Raw genomic sequence first — 26,873 nt, 5'->3', positions numbered from 1 at the left:
TGCTCCAGTTTCAACTATTCTGCCTGCAGCTATGGAACCCTGACCTGTTCACCGAACGTGCTACCTTGTCCCGGACCTGCAGTTTTGGACTCTACCACACCTGCTGTCTCGAACTCTTAATGATCGGCTATGAAAATCCAACTGACATTTACTCCTGATGTGCTGACCTGTTGCACCCTCTAAAACCACTGTGATTATTATTATCTGACCCTGCTGGTAAAACGTCTATGAACGTTTGAACATCTTGGCCATGTTCTGTTGTAATCTCCACCCGGCACTGTCAGAAGAGGACTGGTCACCCTTCAGAGCCTGGTTCTAGGTTTCTTCCTAGGTTCTGGGAGTTTTTCCTAGCCACCGTGCTTCTACATCTGCATTGCTTGCTGTTTGGGGATTTAGGCTGGGTTTCTGTACAGCACTTTGTGACATCGGCTGATGTAAAAAGGGCTTTATAAATACGTTTGATTGATTGATTGATCCACCTTATTGTCCAGAGACTGAACATTGACTCGTAACATACTAGGAAGTCCATTTTCTCAGCCTCACTAAAACACCACCTCTCCTACCACGTTAACGCCTCTTACTGGGTAAGGAGCCAGGTGTGAGTAGGACTGTTTCAGAGGATCCAAACAAAGGGTTCAGCTCTGGAACGCCGAATTTGAGGTGAGTTAACCAACGATCTGATGTTCAAAAGTCTTGGCGGTCATAATAATTAATACCAGAGCAAATGAAGCAAATTAAGTTTAAAAAAAACCTCACTAAAAACAATAGAAAACCGCAAAGTTGGACCGTCTCTGTCGGCAGTACCAGGATTGTGTGTGTGTGTGTGTGTGTGTGAGCCAAAGACAGCACCCAGAACAAGTCAATTAGAAAAGGATTAGAGGACTGAGATCAGACTCTCTGACAGACTGACTAGACAAGCAGAAACTGATAAGTCCGAACCACAGACTTTGAGCCCCCAGATAAAATGAATCAGAGCCAGAACACTTGATCTTAGATTAGCACCTTTCAGGGTACAGTAGGGATTAGCAGTAACTTTGAAGCTGAGGCAGGAACCTGTGTTTGTCATTGAATCCAAAGAGCAGACACACTTACACATACACGTGTACACACACACCTTTTCTTGCTCATGCCAATCGGACATGGGAGTCGGGACAGGGAGCAAAATATGTGGACACCTGCTCGTCGAACAATGAACAATTTGACAATGAACCAGACAGACCAAAGCATTGAAAAGGCATGTCAGTAGTTTATTGTTCACTCGGAACACATTCTCCATATCACTTATAACATTTTCAAGCATTACAAATAAACAAACAAATCTATTCAATAATTTTGAAAGTCAACATAAATCATTCCAAGAGTACAGGTATTTTGAATTGGTCAGAAACCACTTGATAATGCAGTCAATTCAACTTTTTTGGGTTGGTTCTTCTTTCTGATAGATGTCAATATATAAACTTTTAAATACCTAGCTATATATAAATAACATCAACAATGTGTCTTTATATGTCAATATACACATATGGACCAAAGCTGGGAGACAAGAAGCAAGTGCAGGGAGTGAACATTTAATGGATAATAGACAAGAAACAAACAAGGACAGCATCTGGACAGGGGAAAACGTAACGACATCAATGCTGACACTGGGAACAAACTGAGGAGCAGACAGATATAGAGGGGCAATCAACATAGTAAAGGAGTCCAGTGAGTGCTGCTGCGCGTAATGATGGTGACAGGTGTGCGTATTGAAGGACAGCCTGGTGCCCTCGAGAGGGGAAGCGGGAGCAGGCGTGACACATACAGTACATAAATACATGTGTACAAATGTCAGAGTATAGAAATATAACATTGGTGCGTTATGAAACAATATAATATTTCTAATATAATCCCACTTCAATCTTGTTTTATTCACAAGAAACTCACAAATCTCTTGCTTGAATTAGCAAGATATAGAAGCCATGTGAATAAATAAAATGAGAAGTCAAAATATTGAATGTAGTAATAATTCACAGTGGGTATAATTCAATGCATCCGAGAACCTGCAATACAAGCCATGAACACAAGTTGCATGTTCGCAACGATAAACCTGAGACAGTTTAGTTGGCCTAGCTGGTGGAGAAGGAGTATAACGTTACTGAAGTGTCCATGGTGGCTGGGTGGAAGGCTGTGCCACAGTTGTACAGTCTATATAGTACTTTACTGTAGTTCTGTTACAGCAAGATTCCAGCATGAGAGAACATGCAGATCAATGTTAAACATTTGATATGGATAATTGGTCAGAACACTGTAATGACAACGGTTCAATAAGGATCAATCAATGAGTCCATTTTTCAAATCAATTGATTCATCTATTTATTAATGAATGAATGAGTTAGTTATCTTAAACGCTGCTGTGTTTAGCTTCTAGAAACTGAGTCTTCTGAATCCCCCTATCAGCTCTTCGCCCCATCACTGCATCATCATCATTATCCTCCATCTCCTCCTCGTGGAACTCATGTGTGACTGGGGATCTGGGAGTCGGGACAGGGACAGTTCAGCCTCTTACCTCGGTAACACACAGAACCGCATGGTCCGTTGTGATCGTCATCAGCCTGTGCCCTTCATTACCCTATGGTGGGTGATTCACCTGGAGCTAGGGGACCTCCGTTCCCCTCACCCCTCAGATAATTTGCCTGGCCCGTGGTGGGTGGCATAGAATCCCCACCTGACTCCTGACAGTGGTGGTGGAAATAGGAGTTGCAGAGGGAAAGGCAAGGCCATGGCATCTCTCTCTCCTCCTCTCCTAGGTTTGAACTGGAGAGTATTTATGAGTGCTATCTATTATTAGCTATGACCCACCATTCACACATTCCGTTCTAAGAACATGGTCACGTGCCAGTCTAATACCAACTAGGTCATGGATTTATTGACATCTATGTTTAGACTCTAGTGCAGTGACCCAACGACCTGAGCACTGAGCAGAGGCTCCTCACATTTTGTATTGTAAATTTAGGCTGAGGACTCTAAATTGATCTAACATTGGACAGGGAGGGAGATTGAACCTATGGACTGTAGGACTTGTGAACTTCAGAACTTGAGCTACAGAACTCGATAATTCAAGAACTCATGAATCACTATGATGTATCGTAAGGGCCTGGGACATGTTGGTTTTCAGGCTGAATGTTTAGGGCATGGCTGTTGGTTGGTGCTGTACTTTAGTTTGTCAGTTGGTTGTTTGGTTTTTGGTTTTGAGAACTCATTGTGTTCATGCATGTCGTGGTGCGGCTCGCTCAGAATGCCTTCCTTCTTCTAGTTGGGCTGTGATAATCCCATCGCCATGGTGACGGAGGCCAAGAGGATTGCAGTGCTGGCCACTACCACAGTGCCTCCCGACCGGTACACCACGCGGCCATTGAGGGGCTGCACCGGCCGGAATGTGCCCACCATAGGCTTGCCATCCTTAAACTGGAGGTCTGAGAACACCCGCAGCTCGAAGATGGAAAGAACAGACAGGCACAAAGGTCACTGAGATGCAGTTGATATTAAAAGTAACAATAAGTATCATATAAAATGGACACAGTGTATCTACTGGTGCGTTTTGTTCAATTACTCAAAGCCAGACTAACAGGCTCTCTTCACAGAAGTATTTTTAGACAGACAGAATGCTCGGCTCTCTACCACATAACTTCTCTGCTTCCAGGGTCTTTCATAATGTACAAACAGTGGTGAGTACCTTAATAGAAAGATACCTTAATAGAAAATGACTCAAGGAAAAGTGAAAGTCACCCAATAAAATATTACTTGAGTAAAAGTCTAAAAGTATCTGGTTTAAAATGTAATTAAAAGTACAGTGGTAGAAAAAGTACTGAATTGTCATATTTGAGATAAAGTCAAAAGTGTAAGTAAATGTTATCAATCAAATTCCTTATATTAAGCAAACCAGACAGCACGATTTTCTTGTATTTTTTTTAAATTTACAGATAGCCAGGTTCACACGCAAACATAAATTACAAACACAGTATTTGTGTTCAGTGAGTCATTTTTGTTGGGATGATTAGTGAGTCATCCCTTCAGAGGCTGTAGGGATGACAATGTGTTGATAAGAGTGTGAATTTACCTGCTGTCCTGTCTGAGCATTCGAAATGGAACGAGAACTTTTGGGTGTCAGGGAAAATGTATGGGAGTTAAAAAGTACACATTTTCTTGAGGAATGTAGTGGAGTAAAAGTAGTCAAAATGTAAATACTTCAGTAAAGTACAGATACCCCCCAAAACTTCTTAAGTAGTACTTCAAAGTCTTTTTACTTGACCTACTTTTACTTTTACACCACTGGCCAGCAAGATGATGGGTTAACGAGCTGCTCTACCTGGTCTCTGCTGAGAGGGATGGGCTTCTCGAACACAGTCCAGATCACAGACTCGGTACAGCCGGGGGTGGTGAGTGAGCCTTTGTAACGGTAGTAGTTGCTTAGGTTCTGCTGGGGAGGAATCAGCTGTTCCAGAGAAACTGACACCAGAGTTGTATTAACACCTGCAACAACACAGCCCGTACATTGAGACATTTTGAGCAATGAAACAAACAGACAAATTGTATTTGCTACACTGAAGTTATATTAATCTTAGCAAAACATTGGTGTTGGGTACCTGCAGACAAACGGAATGTGGGAGAAACAGAACAAATTGAGACAAATGATTTCTGCAGTACACATGTAACATACTGTACAAAGTTACATTCATCGTAGCATGTATTCGTGAAAACGTTGGCCTCTTGGGGCTGATAGGGCAAGACACAGAGGAAAACATTGAAGAAAGGAGGGAAGATATTTAATCACCTCAGCCTTTCTTGTTGATCGTTGCGCATCAACAAAATTAAACTACTGTATGTATGAACAGTATCTGCTACACAGGAACTAAAATACACAGAATGATTTATGTATTACATGTACAAAGATACATCAATCTTAGCAGATTCTCATTTCAGTGTCTCAGCTGTGAGTGTAGCTGTGTATGCAATTTTGTAAATCAAATTTATGAGACATGTCATATTGTTAGCAAGATGGATCTGAATAACACATACGGTTGCTAGAGGAAGCATTAGTTATGACATTTATTCACCAGTCGTCATGATGCGCTGGAGGGCTCTTACAACGGGGTCATATTTTCTGTTGGCACTGAGGGATTCCTGAAAACGATACGAAATAAGAATCATGACACATACATGTACAGTGTCTTTGGAAAGTATTCAGACCCCTTCACTTTTTACACATTTTGTTACTTTTCTGCCTTATTCAAAAACGGATTAAATTGTTATTTTTTTACTCATCAATCTACACACAACACCCCATATGAACAAAAATATATATTTTTGAAAATGTTGCTAATTTATTAAAAATATCACATTTACACAAATATTCAGACCCTTTACTCAGTACTATGTTGAAGCACCTTAGGCAACGATTACAGCATTGAGTATTCTTGGGTATGACACAACAAGCTTGTCATACCTGTATTTGGGGAGTTTCTCCCATTCTTCTCTGCAGATCCTCTCAAGCTCTTTCATGTTGCATGGGGAGCGTAGCTGCACAGTTATTTTCAGGTCTCTCCAGAGATGTTCGATCAGGTTCAAGTCCGGGCTCTGGCTGGGCCACTCAAGGAAATCTTGTCCCGAGTCATGTCCCGAAGCCAATCCTGCGTTGGCTTGGCTGTGTGCTTAGGGTAGTTGTCCTGTTGGAAGGTGAACCTTCAGTCTGAGCTCCTGAGCCCTCTGGAGCAGGTTTTCACCAAGGATCTCTCAGTACTTCGCTCTGTTCATCTTTGCCTCGATCGTGACTAGTCTCCCAGTCCCTGCTGCTGATGCTCATCCCCACAGCATGATGCTGCTACCACCATGCTTCACCGTAGGGATGGTGCCAGGTTTCCTCCAGATGTGAGGCTTGGCTTTCAGGCCAAATAGTTCAATCTTGGTTTCATCAGACCAAATAATCTTGTTTCTCATGGTCTGAGAGTCTTTAGGTGCCTTTTGGCTAACTCCAAGTGGGCTGTCACGTGCCTTTTCCTGAGGAGTGGCTTACGTCTGGTCACTCTACCATTAAGGCCTGATTGGTAGAGTGCTGCAGAGATGGTTGTACTTCTGGAAGGTTCTCCTATCTCCACAGAGGAACTCTAGAGCTCTGTCAGAGTGACCATCGGGTTCTTGGTCACCTACATGACCAAGGCTCTAATCCCCCGAATACTCAGTTTGGTCAGGTGGCCAGCTCGAGAAAGAGTCTTGGTGGCTCTAAATATCTTGAATTTAAGAATGATGAAGGTCACTGTGTTCTTGGGGATCAATGCTGCAGAAATGTTTTGGTACCATTCCCCAGATCTGTGCCTCAACACAACCTTGTCTCAGAGCACTACTAATTGCTTCGACCTCATGGCTTGGTTTTTGCTCTGACATGCACTGTCAACTGTGGGACCTTATATAGACAGGTGTGTGCCTTTCGAAATAATGTCCACTCAATTGAATTTACCGCAGGTTGACTCCAATCAAGTTGTAGAAACATCTCAAGGATGATCAATGGAGACAGGATAAGCCTGAGCTCAATATCGAGTTTCATAGCAAACAGTCTGAATACTTAAGTAAATAAGATATTTCTGTTTTTATTTTGAAAAAATGTGCAAACATTTCTAAAAACTTTGTCATTATGGGGTATTGTGTGTAGATTGATGAAAAAAAATAATGAAATCGATTTTTAAATAAAGCTGTGATGTAACTGTGGAAAAAGTTAAAGGGGTCTGAATACTTTCCGAAGTCATATATCTACATACATCTCAACATATAAATATACGTATACCTACATAATATTCCAAATCACATACAAGACAAAGACAGTAGATTTCCATTAGGGTTATTGCATGGTCCTATAATGCATGCATAATATGTAATATCATTATTCTCCACTTTTGAGTCTTGCCATGGATATATCTATTCAAAGTGAAAGATTGACTGGGTATGGCAAAGAGTTTTAGCAAATATGAATAAAAACATAATGAAATGTTAACCTCATAGAAAAATCCAAGGACTGCAACTCCTATAGGGTCTTTCAGGGCATCTTCCAATGTTGAGTATTCCTCATTCATGTGAACAATATGCAGCTGTAGAAAAGAGTATCAATAGAAATGTGTTATAGATAATGTCACAAGCCATTCCCAATAGTAGCATTTAAACACCATCTGGGCTCAGGTTATGGATTTGTTATCAATGACAGAAATCGCAGAAAACTTTTCACTCTCACTTGATTGTGTTTAATTGACCTTGAGAAAATTACAATCAAAACTTGTTTACAAAATAAATGTGTGTAATGACCTGTGCATATACTGTTCTGCTGTTACAACCACTGTGTGTGTGTGTGTGTGTGTGTGTGTGTGTGTGTGTGTGTGTGTGTGTGTGTGTGTGTGTGTGTGTGTGTGTGTGTGTGTGTGTGTGTGTGTGTGTGTGTGTGTGTGTGTGTGTGTGTGTGTGTGTGTGTGTGTGTGTGCCTTTGCATGCGTATGGCCATCCTACAGTGCATTCGGAAAGTTCAGACTCCTTGAATATTTCCACATTTTGTTACAATACAGCCTTATTTTAAAGTTGATCAAAAAAATGTTTTACCTCATCAATCTACACCGAATACCTCATTATTACAAAGTGAAAACAGGGTTTTAGACATTTTTGCAAATGTATTAAAAATAAAAAACAGAAATACCTTATTTACATATGAGATTCGAAATTGAGCTCAGGTGCATCCTGTTTCCATTGATCATCCTTGATGTTTCTACAACTTGATTGGAGTCCAACTGTGGTAAATTAAATTAATTGGACCTGATTTGGAAAGGCACACACCTGTCTATATAAGGTTGAACAGTTGACAGTGCATGTCAGTGCAAAACGTAGCCATGAGGTCGAATTAATTGTCCGTAGAGCTCAGAGACAGGACGGTGTTGAGGCACCAAGACTCTTCCTAGAGCTGGCCGCCCGGCCAAACTGAGCAATTGGGGGAGAAGGTCCTTGTTCGGGGAGGTGACCAAGAACCCGATGGTCACTCTGACAGAGCTTCAGAGATCCTCTTTGGAGATGGGAGAACCTTCCAGAAGGACAACCATCTCTGCAGCACTCCACCAATCAGGCCTTCATTGTAGAGTGGCCAGATGGAAGCCACTCCTCAGTAAAAGGCACATGGCAGCCCACTTGGAGTTTGCCAAAAGGCACCTAAAGACTCTCAGGGAATGTGAAACAAGATTCTCTGGTCTGATGAAACCAAGACTAAACTCTTTGCCCTGAATGCCAAGTGTCACGTCTGGAGGAAACATGGCACCATCCGTATGGTGAAGCATAGTGGTGGCAGCATCATGCTGTGGGGATGTTTTTCAGCAGCAGGGACTGGGAGACTTGTCAGGATCAAGTGAAAGATGAACGAAACAAAGTACAGAGAGACCCTTGATGAAAAACTACTCCGGATTGCTCAGGACCTCAGACTGGGGCGAAGGTTCACCTGCCAACAGGACAACAACCATAAGCACATAGCCCAGACAACGCAGGAATGGTTTCGGGACAAGTCTATGAATGACCTTGAGTGGCCCAGCCAGAGCCCGGACTTGAACCTGATTGAACATTTCTGGAGGGACCTGAAAACAGCTGTACAGCAACGCTTCCCATCCAAGCGGACAGAGCTCGAGACGGTCTGCAGAGAAGAATGGGAGAAACTCCCCAAATACAGATGTGCCAAGCTTGTAGCGTCATACCCAAGAAGACTCAAGTCTGAAATTGCTGCCAAAGATGCTTCAACAAATTACTGAGTAAAGGGTCTGAATACTTATGTAAATTCAATATTTCTGTTTTTTCTGAAAACCTGTTTATGTTCTGTCATTATGGGGTATTGTGTGTAGATTGAAGGAAAAAACAATATGATACATTTGAGAATAAGGCTGTAAAGTAAAACGTCAAGGGGTCTGAATAGTTTCTGAATGCACTGTACATGACATTACCTCCATGGGGTATTGCTCTCCGTCGATAGTGTGTTCCGACCCTGGTCCTCCGTTCTTTCCCCAGTGCAGGTGAAACTGCACTACCTTATATGGCGTCTCCAGGTCTCCACCAATCACATACGGTTGGTGAGGCACATTTACTTGAACTTGAGGGGGAAGACACAGTGGAAATCAGATAACAAAGAACTAAAAGACTTTATATATATGTATAGAAAACTGCATGCTTTTGGGGGGAGGTGGGGATATCAATGACTGGATGTTTTCTCTTTGAATTAAAACATTTCCAGGTAAAAGCACATTTCTAAATGTGCACATTTTTACACAATTTTTTATTTTATTTCACCTTTTTTTAACCAGGTAGGCGAGTTGAGAACAAGTTCTCATTTACAACTGCGACCTGGCCAAGATAAAGCAAAGCAGTTCGACACATACAACAACACAGAGTTACACATGGAATAAACAAACATACAGTCAAAAATACAGTAGAAAAAGTATATATACAGTGTGTGCAAATTAGGTAAGATAAGGGAGGTAAGGCAATAAATAGACCATGGTGGCGAAGTAATTACAATATACCAATTAAACACTGGAGTGATTGATGTGCAGAAGATGAATGTGCAAGTAGAGATACTTGGGTGCAAAGGAGCAAGATAAATAAATACAGTAAGGGGATGAGGTAGTTGGATGAGCTATGTACAGGTGCAGTGATCTGTGAGCTGCTCTGACAGCTGGTGCTTAAAGCTTGTGAGGGAGATATGAGTCTCCAATTTTTGCAGTTCATTCCAGTCATTGGCAGCAGAGAACTGGAAGGAGAGGTGGCCAAAGGAAGAATTGGCTCTGGGGGTAACCAGTGAGATATACCTCCTGGAGTGCGTGCTATGGGTGGGTGCTCCTATGGTGACCAGTGAGCTGAGATAAGGCGGGGCTTTACCTAGCAAAGACTTGTAGATGACCTGGAGCCAGTGAGTTTGGCAAAGAGTATGAAGCGAGGGCCAGCCAATGAGAGCATACAGGTCACAGTGGTGGGTAGTATATGGGGCTATAGTGACAAAATGGACGGCACTGTGATAGATTGCAACCAATTTGTTGAGTAGCGTCATCGCCGAAGTCGATTATCGTTAGGATGGTCCGTTTTACGAGGGTATGTTTGGCATGAGTGAAAGATGCTTTGTTGCGAAATAGGAAGCCAATTCTAGATTTAATTTTGGATTGGAGATGCTTAATGTGAGTCTGGAAGGAGAGTTTACAGTCTAGCCAGACACCTAGGTATTTGTAGTTGTCCACATATTCTAAATCAGAACCGTCTAGAGTAGTGATGCTGGACGGGCGGGCAGATGCGGGCAGCGATCGGTTGAAAAGCGTGCATTTAGTTTTACTTGCATTTAAGAGCAGTTGGAGGCCACGGAAGGAGAGTTGTATGGCATTGAAGCTCGTCTGGAGGTTAGTTAATACAGTGTCCAAAGAAGGGCCAGAAGTATACAGAATGGTGTCGTCTGCATAGAGGTGGATCAAAGAATCACCAGCAGCAAGAGCGACATCATTGATGTATACAGAGAAGAGAGTCGGCCCGAGAATTGAACCCTGTAGCACCCCCATAGAGACTGCCAGAGGTCCGGACAAAAGGCCCTCCGATTTGAGACACTGAACTCTATCTGAGAAGTAGTTGGTGAACCAGGCAAGGCAGTCATTTGAGAAACCAAGGCTGTTGAGCATGCTGATAAGAATGTGGTGATTGACAGAGTCGAAAACCTTGGCCAGGTCGATGAATACCGCTGCACAGTAATGTCTCTTATCGATGGCCGTTATGATATCCTTTAGGACCTTGAACGTGGCTGAGGTGTACCCATGACCAGCTCTGAAACAAGAATGCATAGCGTAGAAGGTACGGTGGGATTCGAAATGGTCAGTAACCTCTTGGTGCGTAAAATCCCTCTAGCGGGATCAAAATCGATCTGGTGAAATCGGAGCACGCCAAACACAAAATCGTAATATTGAACATTCATGAAAATACAAGTGTCCTACATCATTTAAAAGCTTAACTTCTTGTTAATCCAGCCGCTTTGTCAGATTTCAAAAAGGCTTTACGGCAAAAGCATACCATGCGATTATCTGAGGACAGCGCCCCTCATACGAAAGCATTACAAACATTTTCCAAACAAGCAGAGGCGTCACGAAAGTCAGAAATAGCGATTAAATAAATCCCTTACCTTTGAAGATCTTCCTCTGTTTGAAATCCCAAGTGTCCCAGCCACATAACAAATGGTCCTTTTGTTCGATAAAGACCTTCTTCATATCCCAAAAAGTCAGTTTAGTTTGCGCGCTTCATTCAGTAATTCAGTTTCCCTCGTTCAAAATGCATACAAATCAAAAGTTTCCAATAAACTTCCAAACAAGTCAAACAATGTTTCTAATCAATCCTCAGCTACCCTAATAGGAAAATAAACACTACAATTTAAGACGGAGAATAGTATGTTCATTACTTGAGATAAATAACAAAGTGCGCGCTCTTATCCACGCGCCCCACAATAGTACAGTTAAAATGGGAGCCACCTAGAAAAACTACAAATTCTAGCTCATTTTTCAAAAAACAAACTCTTTCAAAAGACTGTTGACATCTAGTGGAAGCCCAATGAACTGCAATCTGGGAGGTATTCCTTTGATTTTCCCATAAGCAATGATTTGGATGGGCAGACACCTAAAAAAAAAAGAAATCCGGATGGATTCTCCTTGGGGCGAAAGCCTTCCATATCAGTTCTGTTATACATACATTATTTTAACAGTTTTAGAAACGTCAAGAGTGTTTTCTATCCAACACTACATGATTCCATGTGTTATTTCGTAGTTTTGATGTCTTCACTATTATCCTATGATATAGAAAATAGTAAAAATTAAGAAAAACCCTCGAATGAGTAGGTGTTCTAAAACTTTTGACCGGTAGTGTATGTTTTTAAGGATGTGCGTATGACCACAAACTTTTATATAGACTGGCCTAAATTAAACATACCAGAGTGTCCATTGTTTTTGATCAGGCCACTGAAGGAATCCTGGTATTTTCTGAACTGGAAGGGTGTGAGGCGCTCATCTGGTAGGGTCTTCCTGTGGACGATGTTGATGGGGGATTGGGCTCTGCCTTCACAGTCTTTGTTGGCATGGTACCACTTCTCAGGTCCTGTAGAACGGTGAGGAGAGAAAATACTGTACACCATCAAGCTCTGACCGCAAGCCCCAAACGAGGAATATTCAAGTTTATGTTTGTCTGAGTATAACTGTTTTGAAAGAGTAAGTGTTCAAATGGGAGGTTAGGGAGGGACAGGTATGGATGGATAGGTGGGTGAAGAGGAAGTGGATTTGTGGCTGTAACTGTCAACTCCCTCCTTTTAACAACTTGAACTTGTAACGGTGACACAAAGGTAAGAGAGGATCCAAGTCAGTGCAGTGTTTTGCATGGAAAGTTCAGTCACGGTGTATCAAAATCACCATTACAAGGGGTGGCACAGGTATGCTGGGACTGGTAGCACCAATCTGGAACAACAGGAGAAACATAAGGGAGCCACATGGTCAGTAGTATACTCCATACATAAAATAGAATCAAATTACACCATCTGTTTTATGACTGTAATACATTGTTAAAGACCTCCTTCAGGTTCCCTAGCACCTCATTTATCATCTGATTTACTTAACAAATCTAAATAGGCAGTCCAGGTATCCTCATGACATGGCACAAGTGGGGGGGGGGCTTTCCTGTTTTGTCCGCTATTGCTCTTCATTTGTTCCCGCAAGCAAGGGGGGAGGTTGATGATATAAAACTGTATTTTTTTGTGAAGAATCAACAACAAGTGGGACACAATCATGAAGTGGAACGACATTTATTGGATATTTCAAACTTTTTTAACAAATCAAAAACTGAAAAATTGGGCGTGCAGTTTTATAAAAAGAAGAGTGTGGGGCCTAGGATTGAGACTGGTACTCCCTTGGTGACAGGCAGTGGCTGAGACAGCAGATTTTCTGACTTTATACACTGCACTCTTTGAGAGAGGTACTTAGCAAACCAGGCCAAAGACCCCTCAGAGACACCAATACTCCTTAGCAGGCCCACAATAATGGAATGGTCTACTGTATCAAAAGCTTTGCCCAAGTCAATAAAAATAGCAGCACAACATTGCTTAGAATCAAGGGCAAGCCAATCAGTTGACTATTGACAAGTTTTTCCAACACTTTTGATAAACAGAAAAAATAGAAATAGGCTTATAACAGTTAGAATCAGCTTGATCTCCCCCTTTGAATAAAGGAGGAACCGTGGCTGCCTTCCAAGCAGTGGGAACCTCCCCAGAAAGGAGAGACAGGTTTAAAAGGTTGGAGATGGGCTGGCGATGACAGGGACAGCAACCTTATAGAAGAAAGGGTCTAAACTATCTGACCCAGATGTTTTTTTGGGGTCAAGTTTCAGGAGCTCCTCTTGCACCTCGGGCTCAGTGACTGCCTGCTGGGAGAAACTTTGTAGCAGGGGAAAAAGAGGGCGAAGCATCGGGATAGTCGCATTAGAAGGGGTGGGAGATGAGGAAATGTTGGACGGGCAAGGAGGCATGACTGAGTCAAATAGGAATCCTGATTTAATGAAGTGGTGTTTAAAGAGCTCAGCCATGTGCTTCTTGTCAGTAACAACCACATAATACTCTTTAAGGGACATGGGCAGCTGTGAGGAGGAGGGTTTATTCTCCAGGTCTTTAATCATTTTCCAGAACCTAGTTCTCCCTTTGGCCTGCCGGATAGCCTGAGTGCACTTATTTCTCATTTGCCTGACTATGCGTGTGCCGAGCCTTTCGCCAAATGCAATTCTTGAGGCGGAGTAACTCTGCAAGATCACGGTCAAACCAGGGGCTGAACCTGTTTATAATTCTCATTTTCTTTACGTGGGGTGTGTTTGTTAACAATACCACTGAAAATATCAAAAAATAAGGTCCAAGCATCCTCGACAGAGGGGATCAAGCTGATTCTATAACATTTTACAGAGGCCAGTTCATGAAGGAAGGCTTGCTCATTAAAGTTTTTCAGCAAGCGTCTATGACAAATCAGGACAGGTAGTTTCACTGAGCAGCCATTACGAACACAGGCTGTTAAACAGTGATCACTAAGGTCATTACAGAAAACACCAGACTGATACCTGTCAGGATTATTTGTGAGGATAACATTGTGGAGAGTAGCCTTTTCTGGGTGTTTGGAGTCATACCTTGTGGGATTGGTAATAATCTGAGAAATATTTAGGGAGTCCCATTGCTTTAGGACTTGGTCAGGTGGTTTAAGCATCAGATTTTGTGTAAGGGGCCAGGAGGGCAGGTAGGGTACAGGCCGGTGCTGATGGAGGGCGATAGCACCCAGCAACAGTCAACAAAGAGCTATTTGAAAGTTTAATATATAAAACCAGTGAATTGTTTGTGAAGATTGTTTGGAGATAGACTTGGTGGAGACAACCGAGCACTGAAGGTGATTCTTGGTAAAGATTGCCACTCCCCCACCTTTGGAAGATCTGTCTTGCCGAAAAAGGTTATAACCAGAAAGGTTTACATCAGTATTCAAAACACTCTTCCTTATCCACATATGTTTTAGTTCTAGTCAAGATTCTAGCAGCCATGTTTAGCACTAAATGAAGTTTATTTATGAAAGTAGAGCATTGCAGTAGTTTAATCTAGTAGTGACAAAAGCAGGGAAACAGGGATCATTTTTGGAGAGAAGGTTTTTGATTTTTGCAATGTTACGAAGATGGAAAAAAGCTGTCCTTGAAATATTCTTGATTTGTTCGTCAAAAGAGAGATCAAGGTCCTGAGTAATGCCGAGGTCCTTCACAGTTTTATTTGAGACGACTCTACAACCATCAACAGAAGGTCTCTTTGTTTCTTGGGACCTAGAACTAGCACCTCTGTTATGTCCGAGTTTAAAAGTAAAACATTTGCCGCCATACACTTCCTTATGGCTGAAACACAGGCTTCCAGGGAGGGCAATTTTTGGGCTTCACCATGTTTCATCGAAATGTACAGCTGTCCGCATAGCAGTGAAAGTTAAAATTAAGTTTCCAAATGATATCACCAAGAGGTAAAATATATAGTGAAAACAATAGTAATCCTAAAATGGAACCTTAAGGAACACCGAAATGTACAGTTGATTTGTCAGAGGACAAACCATCCACAGAGACAAACTGATATCTTTCTGACGGATAAGATCTAAACCAGGCCAGAACTTGTTCGTGTAGACCAATTTGGGTTTCCAATCTCTCCAAAAGAAAGCAGTGATCGATGGTAGCAAAAGCAGCACTAAGATTTAGGAGCACGAGGACAGATGCATAGCCTTGGTCTGACGCCATTAAAAGGTAATTTATTAAAAGGTCATTTTCCACCTTCACGAGTGCAGTCTCAGTGCCATGATGGGGTCTAAAACCAGACTGAAGCATTTCATATACATTGTTTGTCTTCAGGAAGGCAGTGAGTTGCTACGCAGCAGCTTTTTCAAAAAATTGTGAGAGGAATGGGAGATTCAATATAGGCCGATAGATTTTTGTATTTTCTGGGTCAAGGTTTGGCTTTTTCAAGAGAGGCTTTATTACTGCCACTTTTAGTGAGTTTGGTACACATCTGGAGGATAGAGAGCCATTTATTATGTTTAACATAGGAGGGCCAAGCACAGCTCTTTCAGTATAGTTGGAATAGGGTCTAGTATGCAGCTTGAAGGTTTAGAGGCCATGACTATTTCATCAATGTGTAAAGAGATATAGTGTTAAAAAAATGAGTGTCTCCATTGATCCTAGGTCCTGGCAGTGTTGTGCAGACTCAGGACAACTGAGCTTTGGAGAAATACGCAGATTTAAAGAGGAGTCCGTAATTTGCTTTCTAATGATCATGATCTTTTTGTCAAAGTAGTTCATGAATTTATCACTGCTGAAGTGAAAGCTGTCCTCTCTTGGGGAATGCTCATTTTTAGTTAGCTTTGCGACAGTATCAAAAAGACATTTTGGATTGTTCTTATTCTCCTCAATTAAGTTGGAAAAATAGGATGATCGAGCAGCAGTGAAGGCTCTTCGATACTGCCTGGTACTGTCTTTCCAAGCTAATCGGAAGACTTCCAGTTTGGTGTTGCATCTTTCCGTTCCAATTTTCTGCGAGCTTGCTTTATGGCTCGGGTATTTTCTGTATACCAAGGAGCTAGTCTTTATGACAAATGTTTTTTGTTTTCAGGGGTGCGACAGCATCTACGGTTTTACGCAACGTTACATTTTATTTTTTACATTTTTATTTCACCTTTATTTAACCAGGCAGTTGACCTTCTTAACCATCCCCAGTTAGGTGGTTAACTGATTTTTGTACTCTGACGTCCTTGGGTAGTTGAAAGGAGTCTGGAAGGGCATCTAGGAATCTTTGGGTTGTCCGAAAATTTATAGCATGGCTTTTGATGATCTTTAGTTGGTTGTCTGAGCAGATTATTTGTTGTGAATTTAAACATAATAACATGGTGGTCCGATAGTCCCGGATTATGAGGAAAAACATTAAGATCCACAATATTTATTCCACGGGACAAAACTATGTCCAGAGAATGTCTGTGACAGTGAGTAGGTTCGGAGACATGTTGGACTAAACCCACTGAGTCAATGATGGCTCCGAAAGCCTTTTGGAGTGGGTTTGTGGACTTTTCCATGTGAATATTAAAGTCACCAAAAACTTGAATATTATTTGCCATGACTACAAGGTCCAATAGGAATTCAGGGAACTCAGTGAGGAACGCTGTAACAGTACCTATAAAAGTGATTGAGTCGGCTGCATATATTTCAACGTCAACCAAACAAAGGAGATGATTGTGGACTTCAGGAAACAGCAGAGGGAGCTCCCCCCTATCCACATCGACGGGACAGTAGTGGAGAGGGTAGTAAGTTTTAAGTTCCTCGGCGTACACATCACGGACAAACTGAATTGGTCCGCCCACACAGACAGCGTCGTGAAGAAGGCGCAGCAGTGCTGAAGAAATTCGGCTTGTCACCAAAAGCACTCACAAACTTCTACAGATGCACAATCGAGAGCATCCTGTCGGGCTGGTACGGCAACTGCTCCACCCACAACCGTAAGGCTCTCCAGAGGGTAGTGAGGTCTGCACAGCGCATCACCGAGGGCAAACTCCCTGCCCTCCAGGACACCTACACCACCCGATGTCACAGGAAGGCCATAAAGATCATCAAGGACACTAACCACCCGAGCCACTGCCTGTTCACCCCGCTATCTTCCAGAAGGCGATGTCAGTACAGGTGCATCAAAGCAGAGACCGAGAGACTGAAAAACAGCCTCTATCAGACTGTTAAACTGCCACCACTAACATTGAGTGGCTAATAATGAATAATTTAATAATGAAAATGGATGGAAATTGAAGTAAAAATATAACACTAGCTACTTTAAACAATGCTACTTAATATAATGTTTACATACCCTACATTACTCATCTCATATGTATATGTATATACTGTACTCTATATCATCTACTGCATCTTTATGTAATACATGTATCACTAGCCACTTTAAACTATGCCACTGTTTACATACCCTACATTACTCATGTATATACTACTGCATCTTGCCTATGCCGTACTGTACCATCACTCATTCATATATCTTTATGTACATATTCTTTATCCCTTTACACTTGTTTGTATAAAGTAGCAGTTTTGGAATTGTTAGGTTAGATTACTCGTTGGTTATTACTGCATTGTCGGAACTACATTCACATTAACATCTGCTAACCATGTGTATGTGACAAATAAAATTTGATTTGATTTGACTGGAAACTCAAAAGACAAAAATGCAGTCACTTTTGTTTTTGTAAATTGAAATTTGGTATTGTAAATGTTAGTAACACCTCCGCCTTTGCAGGATGCGCGGGGGATATGGTCACTACTGTAACCAGGAGAGGCCTCATTTAACACAGTAAATTCATCAGGCTTAAGCCATGTTTCAGTCAGGCCAATCACATCAAGATTATGATCAGTGATTAGTTAATTGACTATAACTGCCTGGAAGTGAGGGATCTAACATTAAGTAGCCCCATTTTGAGATGTGAGATATCACAATCTTTTTCAATAATGACTGGAATGGAGAAGATCTTTATTCCAGTGAGATTGCTAAGGCGACCACCGCCACGTTTAGTTTTGCCCAACCTAGATCGAGACACAAACACAGTCTCAATGGGGAAAGCTGAGCTGACTTACACTGACTGTGCTAGTGACAGACTCCACTAAGCTGGCAGGTTGGCTAACAGCATGCTGCCTGGCCTGCACCCTATCTCATTGTGGAGCTAGAGGAGTTAGAACCCTGTCTATGTTCATAGATGAGAGAACCCCTCCAGCTAGGATGGAGTCCGTCACTCCTTAGCAGGCCAGACTTGGTCCTGTTTGTGGGTGAGTCCCAGAAAGAGGGCCAATTCTATCTCCCCCGAGGGGCAGAAATCAGTTTTCAACCAGCGATTCAGCTGTGAGACTCTGCTGTACAGCTCATCACTCCCCCTAACTGGGAGGGGGCCAGAGACAATTACTCAATGCCGACACATCTTTCTAGCTGATTTACAAGCTATGTTGCGTTTGGTGACCTCGGACTGTTTCATCCTAACATCGTTGGTGCCGATGTGGATAACAATATCCCTATACTCGCCAGTTTTAGACTTAGCCAGCACCATCTTCAGATTAGCCTTGACGTCGGTGGCCTTGCTCCCTGGTAAACAGTGTAAGATCGCTGGATGATTTTTTAAAGTCTAATGCTGCGGGTAAAGGAGTCTCCAATGACTAGGGTTTTCAATTTGTCAGAGCTAATGGTGGGAGGCTTCGGTGTCTCAGACCCCGTAACGGGTGGAGGAGAGACCATGGAAGGCTCAGCCTCTGACTCCAACTCGTTGCTTAATGGGGAGAACAGGTTGAAAGTTTATGTCGGCTGAATGAGCGACACCGGTTGAGCATTTCTACAGCATTTCCTTCCAGAAGCCAGAAAGTTGTCCAGCTGCGTGGACTGTGCGACAGATGCGGTTTCATGCGTTGCTACACTTCAAAGAATAATGTTAATATTACCACTTAGCTTCGGCTGGTGGAGGTTGTGTAGAACCCGTGTAGAACCATGTCCAAATAAAGCGTCAGGGGTGAAAAAGTTGAATGAAAAAAGTAGAGCGAGGGAATAAAAAAATATATACAACCATAAAGTTGGGAAGGAAGCAAAGTAACGTTAGCACGTAGCACGTAAACAATCCACAAATTGTGATCGGACACTCGAAATTAAGCTCAGGTGCATCCTGTTTCATTTGTTATTGTTTCAACTGCCGATTGGCCCTTAAAGTGTGTGTACTTTAATGTGTTTACAGTGGCTTTGGAAAGTTTTTGACTTTTTCCACTCAACCAGCCTTACTCTAAAATTGATTAAATAAATAAAAATCCTCAGCAACCTACACACAATACCACATATTGACAAAGGGAAAACAGGTTTTTATAAATAAATAAATACATTTATTACAAATAAAAAACAGAAATATCTTATTTACAGAAGTATTCAGACCCTTTGCTATGAGACTCAAAGTTAAGCTCAGATGCATCCTGTTTCCATTGATCATCCTTGAGATGTTTCTACAACTTGATTGGAGTCCAACTGTGGTATATTCAATTGATTGGAGTCCACCTGTGGTAAATTCAATTGATTGGACATGATTTGGAAAGGCACACACCTGTCTATATAAGGTCCCACAATTGACAGAGCTTGTCAGAGCAAAAACCAGTGAGGTCAAAGGAATTGTTCGTAGAGCTCAGAGACTGGACTGTGTCAAGGCACAGATCTGGGGAACGGTACCAAAACATTTCTGCAGAATTGAAGGTCCCCAAGAACACAGCGATCTGTGTGAAAGGGCCTCGGTCAGGGAGGTGACCAGTTCCTCTGTAGAGATTTGAGAACTTTTTTAATGGTAGAGTGGCCAGACGGAAGCCACTCATCAGTAAAAGGCACATGGCAGCCCACCAAAAGCCATCTAAAGACTCTCAGACCATGAGAAACACGATTCTCTGGTCTGATGAAACCAAGATTGAACTCTTTGGCCTGAATGCCAAGCGTCACGTCTGGAGGAAACCTGGCACCATCCCTACGGTGAAGCATGGTGGTGGCAGCATCATGCTGTGGCAGTGCAGTGTGGGTGTTTTTCAGCAGCAGGGACTGGGAGAGTAGTCAGGATCAAGGCAAAGATAAATGGAGCACGGTACAGAGAGATCCTTGATGAAAAACTGCTCAAGAGGGCTCAGGACCTCAGACTTGGGTGAAATTTCACCTTCCAACAGGACAACTACCCTAAGCACACAGCCAAGACAATGCAGGAATGGCTTCGGGACAAGTCTCTGGATGTCTTTCAGTGACCCAGCCAGAGCCCGGACTGGAACCCAATCAAACATCGCTGGAGAGCCCTGAAAATAGCTTTGCAGCAACGCTCCACATCCAGTCTGACAGAGCTTGAGAGGGTCTGCAGAGAAGAATGGAAGAAACTCCCCAAATACAGGTGTGCCAAGCTTGTAGCGTCATACCCAAGAACACTCAAGGCTGTAATCACTGCGAAAAAGCTTCAACAAAGTATGAGTAAAGGGTTTGAATACCTAAGTGAATGTGATAATTCAGTTTACTTTTGTATATAAATTAGCAAAAATGTCTAAAAACCTGTTTTTGTTTTGACATTATGGAATATTATGTGTCAATTGATGAGGGAAAAAAACAGTTTAATAAGTTTTAGAATAAGGCTGTAATGTAACAAAATGTGGAAAAGTCAAGGGGTCTGAATATTTTCAAAAAGCACTATATACAGTGCCTTGTGAAAGTATTCGGCCCCCTTGAACTTTGCGACCTTTTGCCACATTTCAGGCTTCAAACATAAAGATATAAAACTGTATTTTTTTGTGAAGAATCAACAACAAGTGGGACACAATCATGAAGTGGAACGACATTTATTGGATATTTCAAACTTTTTTAACAAATCAAAAACTGAAAAATTGGGTGTGCAAAATTATTCAGCCCCCTTAAGTTAATACTTTGTAGCGCCACCTTTTGCTGCGATTACAGCTGTAAGTCGCTTGGGGTATGTCTCTATCAGTTTTGCACATCGAGAGACTGAATTTTTTTACCATTCCTCCTTGCAAAACAGCTCGAGCTCAGTGAGGTTGGATGGAGAGCATTTGTGAACAGCAGTTTTCAGTTCTTTCTCGATTGGATTCAGGTCTGGACTTTGACTTGGCCATTCTAACACCTGGATATGTTTATTTTTGAACCATTCCATTGTAGATTTTGCTTTATGTTTTGGATCATTGTCTTGTTGGAAGACAAATCTCCGTCCCAGTCTCAGGTCTTTTGCTGACTCCATCAGGTTTTCTTCCAGAATGGTCCTGTATTTGGCTCCATCCATCTTCCCATCAATTTTAACAATTTTCCCTGTCCCTGCTGAAGAAAAGCAGGCCCAAACCATGATGCTGCCACCACCATGTTTGACAGTGGTTATGGTGTGTTCAGGGTGATGAGCTGTGTTGCTTTTACGCCAAACATAACGTTTTGCATTGTTGCCAAAAAGTTCAATTTTGGTTTCATCTGACCAGAGCGCACCTTCTTCCACATGTGTGGTGTGTCTCCCAGGTGGCTTGTGGCAAACTTTAAATGACACTTTTTATGGATATCTTTAAGAAATGGCTTTCTTCTTGCTACTCTTCCATAAAGGCCAGATTTGTGCAATATACGACTGATTGTTGTCCTATGGACAGAGTCTCCCACCTCAGCTGTAGATCTCTGCAGTTCATCCAGAGTGATCATGGGCCTCTTGGCTGCATCTCTGATCAGCCTTCTCCTTGTATGAGCTGAAAGTTTAGAGGGACGGCCAGGTCTTGGTAGATTTGCAGTGGTCTGATACTCCTTCCATTTCAATATTACCGCTTGCACAGTGCTCCTTGGGATGTTTAAAGCTTGGGAAATCTTTTTGTATCCAAATCCGGCTTTAAACCTCTTCACAACAGTATCTCGGACCTGCCTGGTGTGTTCCTTGTTCTTCATGATGCTCTCTGCGCTTTTAACGGACCTCTGAGACTATCACAGTGCAGGTGCATTTATACGGAGACTTGATTACACACAGGTGGATTGTATTTATCATCATTAGTCATTTAGGTCAACATTGGATCATTCAGAGATCCTCACTGAACTTCTGGAGAGAGTTTGCTGCACCGAAAGTAAAGGGGCTGAATAATTTTGCACGCCCAATTTTTCAGTTTTTGATTTGTTAAAAAAGTTTGAAATATCCAATATATGTCGTTCCACTTCATGATTGTGTCCCACTTGTTGTTGATTCTTCACAAAAAAATACAGTTTTATATCTTTATGTTTGAAGCCTGAAATGTGGCAAAAGGTCGCAAAGTTCAAGGGGGCCGAATACTTTCGCAAGGCACTGTATATACACACGCTGAAAAAAAATATAAACGCAACATGTAAAGCTCCATGTTTCATGATCTAAAATTAAAGATCCCAGATATGTTCAGATTTCAAAAAGGCTTTACGGCGAAAGCACACCAAGCGATTATCTGAGGACAGCGCCCCGCATACAAAAGCATGAAAAACATTTTTCCACCAGGCACCACGAAAGTCAGAAATAGCGATATGATAAAAGCCTTACCTTTGAAGATCTTCTTCTGTTGGCACTCCAAAAGGTCCCAGATACATCACGAATGGTCCTTTTGTTCGATAAAGACCTTCTTTATAACTCCAAAAACTCAGTTTAGCTGGCACGCTTCATTCAATAATGCACCGGTTTCCCTCCTTCAAAATGCATAAAAAATGAATCCCAAACGTTACCAATAAACTTCTCCAAACAAGTCAAACAACGTTTATAATCAAACCTCAGGTATCCTAATACGTAAATAAATTATCAAATTTAAGACAGAGAATCGTTATTGTCTTTACCGGAGATAAACAACAAAGAATGCGCGCTCATCCAAGCGCATGAAAACACTACAGCCAAAATGGGAGCCACTTAGAAAAACTACAAATTCTAGCTAATTTTCCCAAAAACAAGCCTGAAACTCTTTCTAAAGACTGTTGACATCTAGTGGAAGCCCTAGGAACTGCAATATGGGAGGATTCCGCCTCGTAATAGCCATGACAGCCATTGGAATTTTTTATTTGTCCTCCGGTTTTGGCCTGCCATATCAGTTCTGTTATACTCACCGACAGTATGTTAACATTTTTAGAAACTTTAGAGTGTTTTTTATCCAAATCTACCAATTATATGCATATCCTCAGCTTCTGGGCCTGAGTTACAGGCAGTTTACTTTGTGCACGCTTTTCATCCAGATGTGAAAATACTGCCCCCTAGCCCAAAGAGGTTTTAAGGTATGTTAAAAAAAGACAGTGAGAGAGATCTCAGGAGATGTATGTCATTGTGTTCTCTATGAGTAGGTTTACACAACAACACTCCACATTTGACATGGTATGTAGGTCTACCTGGTTAACCTGTTGAAACTCCCCATCCCGGATCCGGGATCGTGACTAAAGCCTCAGGCTCATTAGCATAACGCAACGTTAACGATTTCTGAAAATCGCAAATAAAATGAAAATAATGCGCCTGCTCTCAAGCTTAGCCTTTTCTTAACAACACTGTCATCTCAGATTTTCAAAATATGCTTTTGAACCATAGAAATGGACTAATTTGTGTAAGAGTATGCTAAGCTAGCTTAGCATTTTGAGTAGCATTTAGCACGCAACATTTTCACAAAAACCAGATAACCAAATAAATAAAATCATTTACCTTTGAAGAGCTTCGGATGTTTTCAATGAGGAGACTCTCAGTTACATACCAAATGCGCAGTTTTTCCTGAAAGCGTCTGTGTGTAGGAGAAATCGTTCCGATTTGTACATCGCATTTGGCTACCGAAACGAACCGAAAATTCAGTCACCTACAACGTCAAACTTTTTCCGAATTAACTCCATAATATCGACCGAAACATGGCAAACGTTGTTTGGAATCAATCCTCAAGGTGTTTTTTCACATATCTCTTCATTTATATATCGTTCATGGAAGCTTGCATTCTTCTCTAAATTCCATGGAAAAATACTTGCAGCTGACTTTTGCGCACCAATTTCGGCGCAGGACACTGGGCGGACACCTGGTAAATGTGGTCTCTTATGGTCAATCTTCCAATGATATGCCTACAAATACGTCACAATGCTGCAGACACCTTGGGGAAACGACAGAAAGGGAAGACTTACTCCTCTCGCATCCACAGCCATATAAGGAGACAATGGAAAACAGAGCCTCAAAAATCCTGCTCATTTCCTGGATGCCGTCTCATCTTGGTTTTGCCTGAAGCTCACGTTCTAGGGCACGCACAGAAAATATCTTTGCAGTTCTGGACACGTCAGAGTGTTTTCTTTCGAAAGCTATCAATTATATGCATAGTCGAGCATCTTTTTGTGACAAAATATCTTGTTTAAAACGGGACCGTTTTTCATCAAAAAATGAAATAGCGTCCCCATAGCATCAAGAGGTTTTAAATAAAGCTGAAAAAAAACATAAGTTATAGGTAGCTTGCCCTGAACTGGAACATAGTGCAAAGGGGCCATAATAATCAACAATGCAAATGGGTATGTCATGGCCAAGTGATTGTGCACTGAGGTCATGTGTGTCTTTTGGAATGCAAAGGGTACAACCACCTGGAAGAGCAGGGGAGAATTCAGTGTGCAGGTATTTTAAACCTCTACAGGATCGGTGTCCTTACCTCGGGACGGTTGAGCTAACGTAGGCTCATGCGATTAGCATGAGGTTGTAAGTAACAATAAAATTTCCCAGGACATAGACATATCTGATATAAGCTTAAATTCTGGTTAATCAATAACTGCACTGTCCAATTTACAGTAGTTGTTACAGTGAAAGCATATGCTATGGTTTGAGGAGAGTGCACAGTTATGAACTTGAAAATGTATTAATAAACCAATTAGGCACATTTGGGCAGTCTTGCTACAATTTTTTAAACATATATTAAATGGTTCATTGGATCAGTCTAAAACTTTGCACACACACTGCTGCCATCTAGTGGCCAAAATATAAATTGCGCCTGGGCTGGAATAATACATTATGGCCTTTCTCTTGCATTTCAAAAGCTCGAGGTTTCTTGTTATCAGATGCAAAACAAACGTAGCATGATCAGTTACGTTTGTGAATGCAATCTTTATCCAAATGGTATCAACCTGTTCTCAACATCTGCAGAGCATGCAGTGTAGCCTGTGAATTACCCATTTCAGCATTGGGGAAAACAGACAGATCATGGATTGTCTCGTAATTTTATCAATGAAACTAGGCCTGTAGGATATCTTCGTTCGCCGGGTTAAAGATTTTACGTTTTTACGCGCTTATTCCTGCTTATTCCTGGAGCTCATGCCGCGTCTCTTTGATTGCAGCGGCAAACACACACGTTCCTCTCATTAGCTCGCGTTGAACTTCGCATATGAAGCAGGTGCACGTGGAAGATGAATGGTATTGCTTGATATAACGTAGCCTTTTACAAATACAATTCTAAAAACGATATGATGGGCTTCTCTGTTCGTTTTCTTTTAATAGTAGTCCAGAATAATCTACCGGACACCATTTTGACACCTCAGTGCCAGCACCTTCGGCATATTGATTTGCTGACAGGCAGAGACTCTCACTTTATGTCCTTGAACTCACTGTGCTTTCCTCGTCAGTGGGAATGAGAGCCTGCCAGCAATGCCGTGATGCTCGTGTGAAATGCGTGGGAAATCTCTTATCGACAAGGCAGTTAGTCATTGGGGAGAATTTTATGCGCGCGTTTGGGGTGATGATAGTGCGGTGCATGGAATATGAGCATGTCTTTGATGTTCAAAGTTAGTAGTGGTCATAGGGTACGCTAGTAGCCTACATACAGACTACAAACGTATTTTTTTATTTATATTAAATTAGCCAGCGAAGTGTTATCAATTTCATAAATGCTCAAATAGGACACCGGATAAAATGCCAAAACAGGACCTTCCGAAATGAAAGGCCATTTTTGAAGTCTATAACAAAAATATAACAGCTAAAACTGACTTCAACCAATTACTTTTACGGTTTTATTTGTCGACTTGTACATAATATAATAGCCAATGTTTGATAGCTTTTGATATATCATAGGAAATAAGAAGTAGATGTGTTGCTGTTTAATTAAACGAATCTAAACCCTCAATACAACATCAACAATGCAAATGTAAATGTAGAACAATGTAAATGCTTTCAGAGGGTAACAATGAGCAGGTGGATCGTGCATAAACTTTATCTGCTAGAATGATCAATGTATGTAAAGTGATCCCCTCACCAAGTTCATGTGATCTGTAATATGCAGGACACTGATAGTTTCAACTCAGTGGTAGGAAATGAGAACATTGTCGCATGTTTACTTCAGGGTATTTGATCAATTTAAACTGCAAATAAACAAAAAAATGTTTTTACATTTGTTTTGAATTTACCATGAGCTTATTTTTACTTATCAACCTTTTTTCGATTCTCCCAAATGTATTAAACACCTATTTGTGTCAGTTGACAATTGAAAAATATGCACACATCTGATTAATTTAATATACAGCCTATACAGAGATTATACCTTTCCTTCTAAATTCCGAACACAATTAATTGATATCGACTCACCTGCCCCGGTGCAGATCTTCAAAAAGGATGCAAAAGAAATCTGTAAGATTAGATGCGGCTGCATTTTGGAGTGAGTCTCTGTCGGGCTCGAGCGGCGCAGGGGGACACAATGAGTTCGTTATTAAATGTGATCCATTCTTCTTCTAAGGGGGTCTTATACTTTATTAACAGCCCTGGCCC

General features: G+C 41.6%; 1 protein-coding gene across 1 annotated transcript; it reads right to left on the bottom strand.

The window, feature by feature from the left end:
• Positions 1–1,226: 1,226 nt before the first annotated feature.
• LOC135548754 (carbonic anhydrase 4-like) lies at positions 1,227–26,801 on the bottom strand. The gene is made up of 8 exons (XM_064978655.1): positions 26,694–26,801; positions 12,465–12,509; positions 11,992–12,156; positions 8,988–9,133; positions 7,023–7,115; positions 5,094–5,160; positions 4,346–4,509; positions 1,227–3,468 (listed from the first exon to the last, which is right to left on the bottom strand). The coding sequence occupies exons 1-8, from the start codon at positions 26,755–26,757 to the stop codon at positions 3,289–3,291; spliced, it is 924 nt and encodes a 307-aa protein (XP_064834727.1). The 5' UTR covers positions 26,758–26,801; the 3' UTR covers positions 1,227–3,288.
• Between the last annotated feature and the right edge of the window lie 72 nt (positions 26,802–26,873).

Source organism: Oncorhynchus masou, chromosome 11, assembly GCF_036934945.1.
Source record: "Oncorhynchus masou masou isolate Uvic2021 chromosome 11, UVic_Omas_1.1, whole genome shotgun sequence".
In the NCBI taxonomy this organism is placed as follows: Eukaryota; Metazoa; Chordata; class Actinopteri; order Salmoniformes; family Salmonidae; genus Oncorhynchus; species Oncorhynchus masou.
Note: the sequence above shows the minus strand (reverse complement) of the source record. Positions and strands in the feature narration are given on the sequence as shown.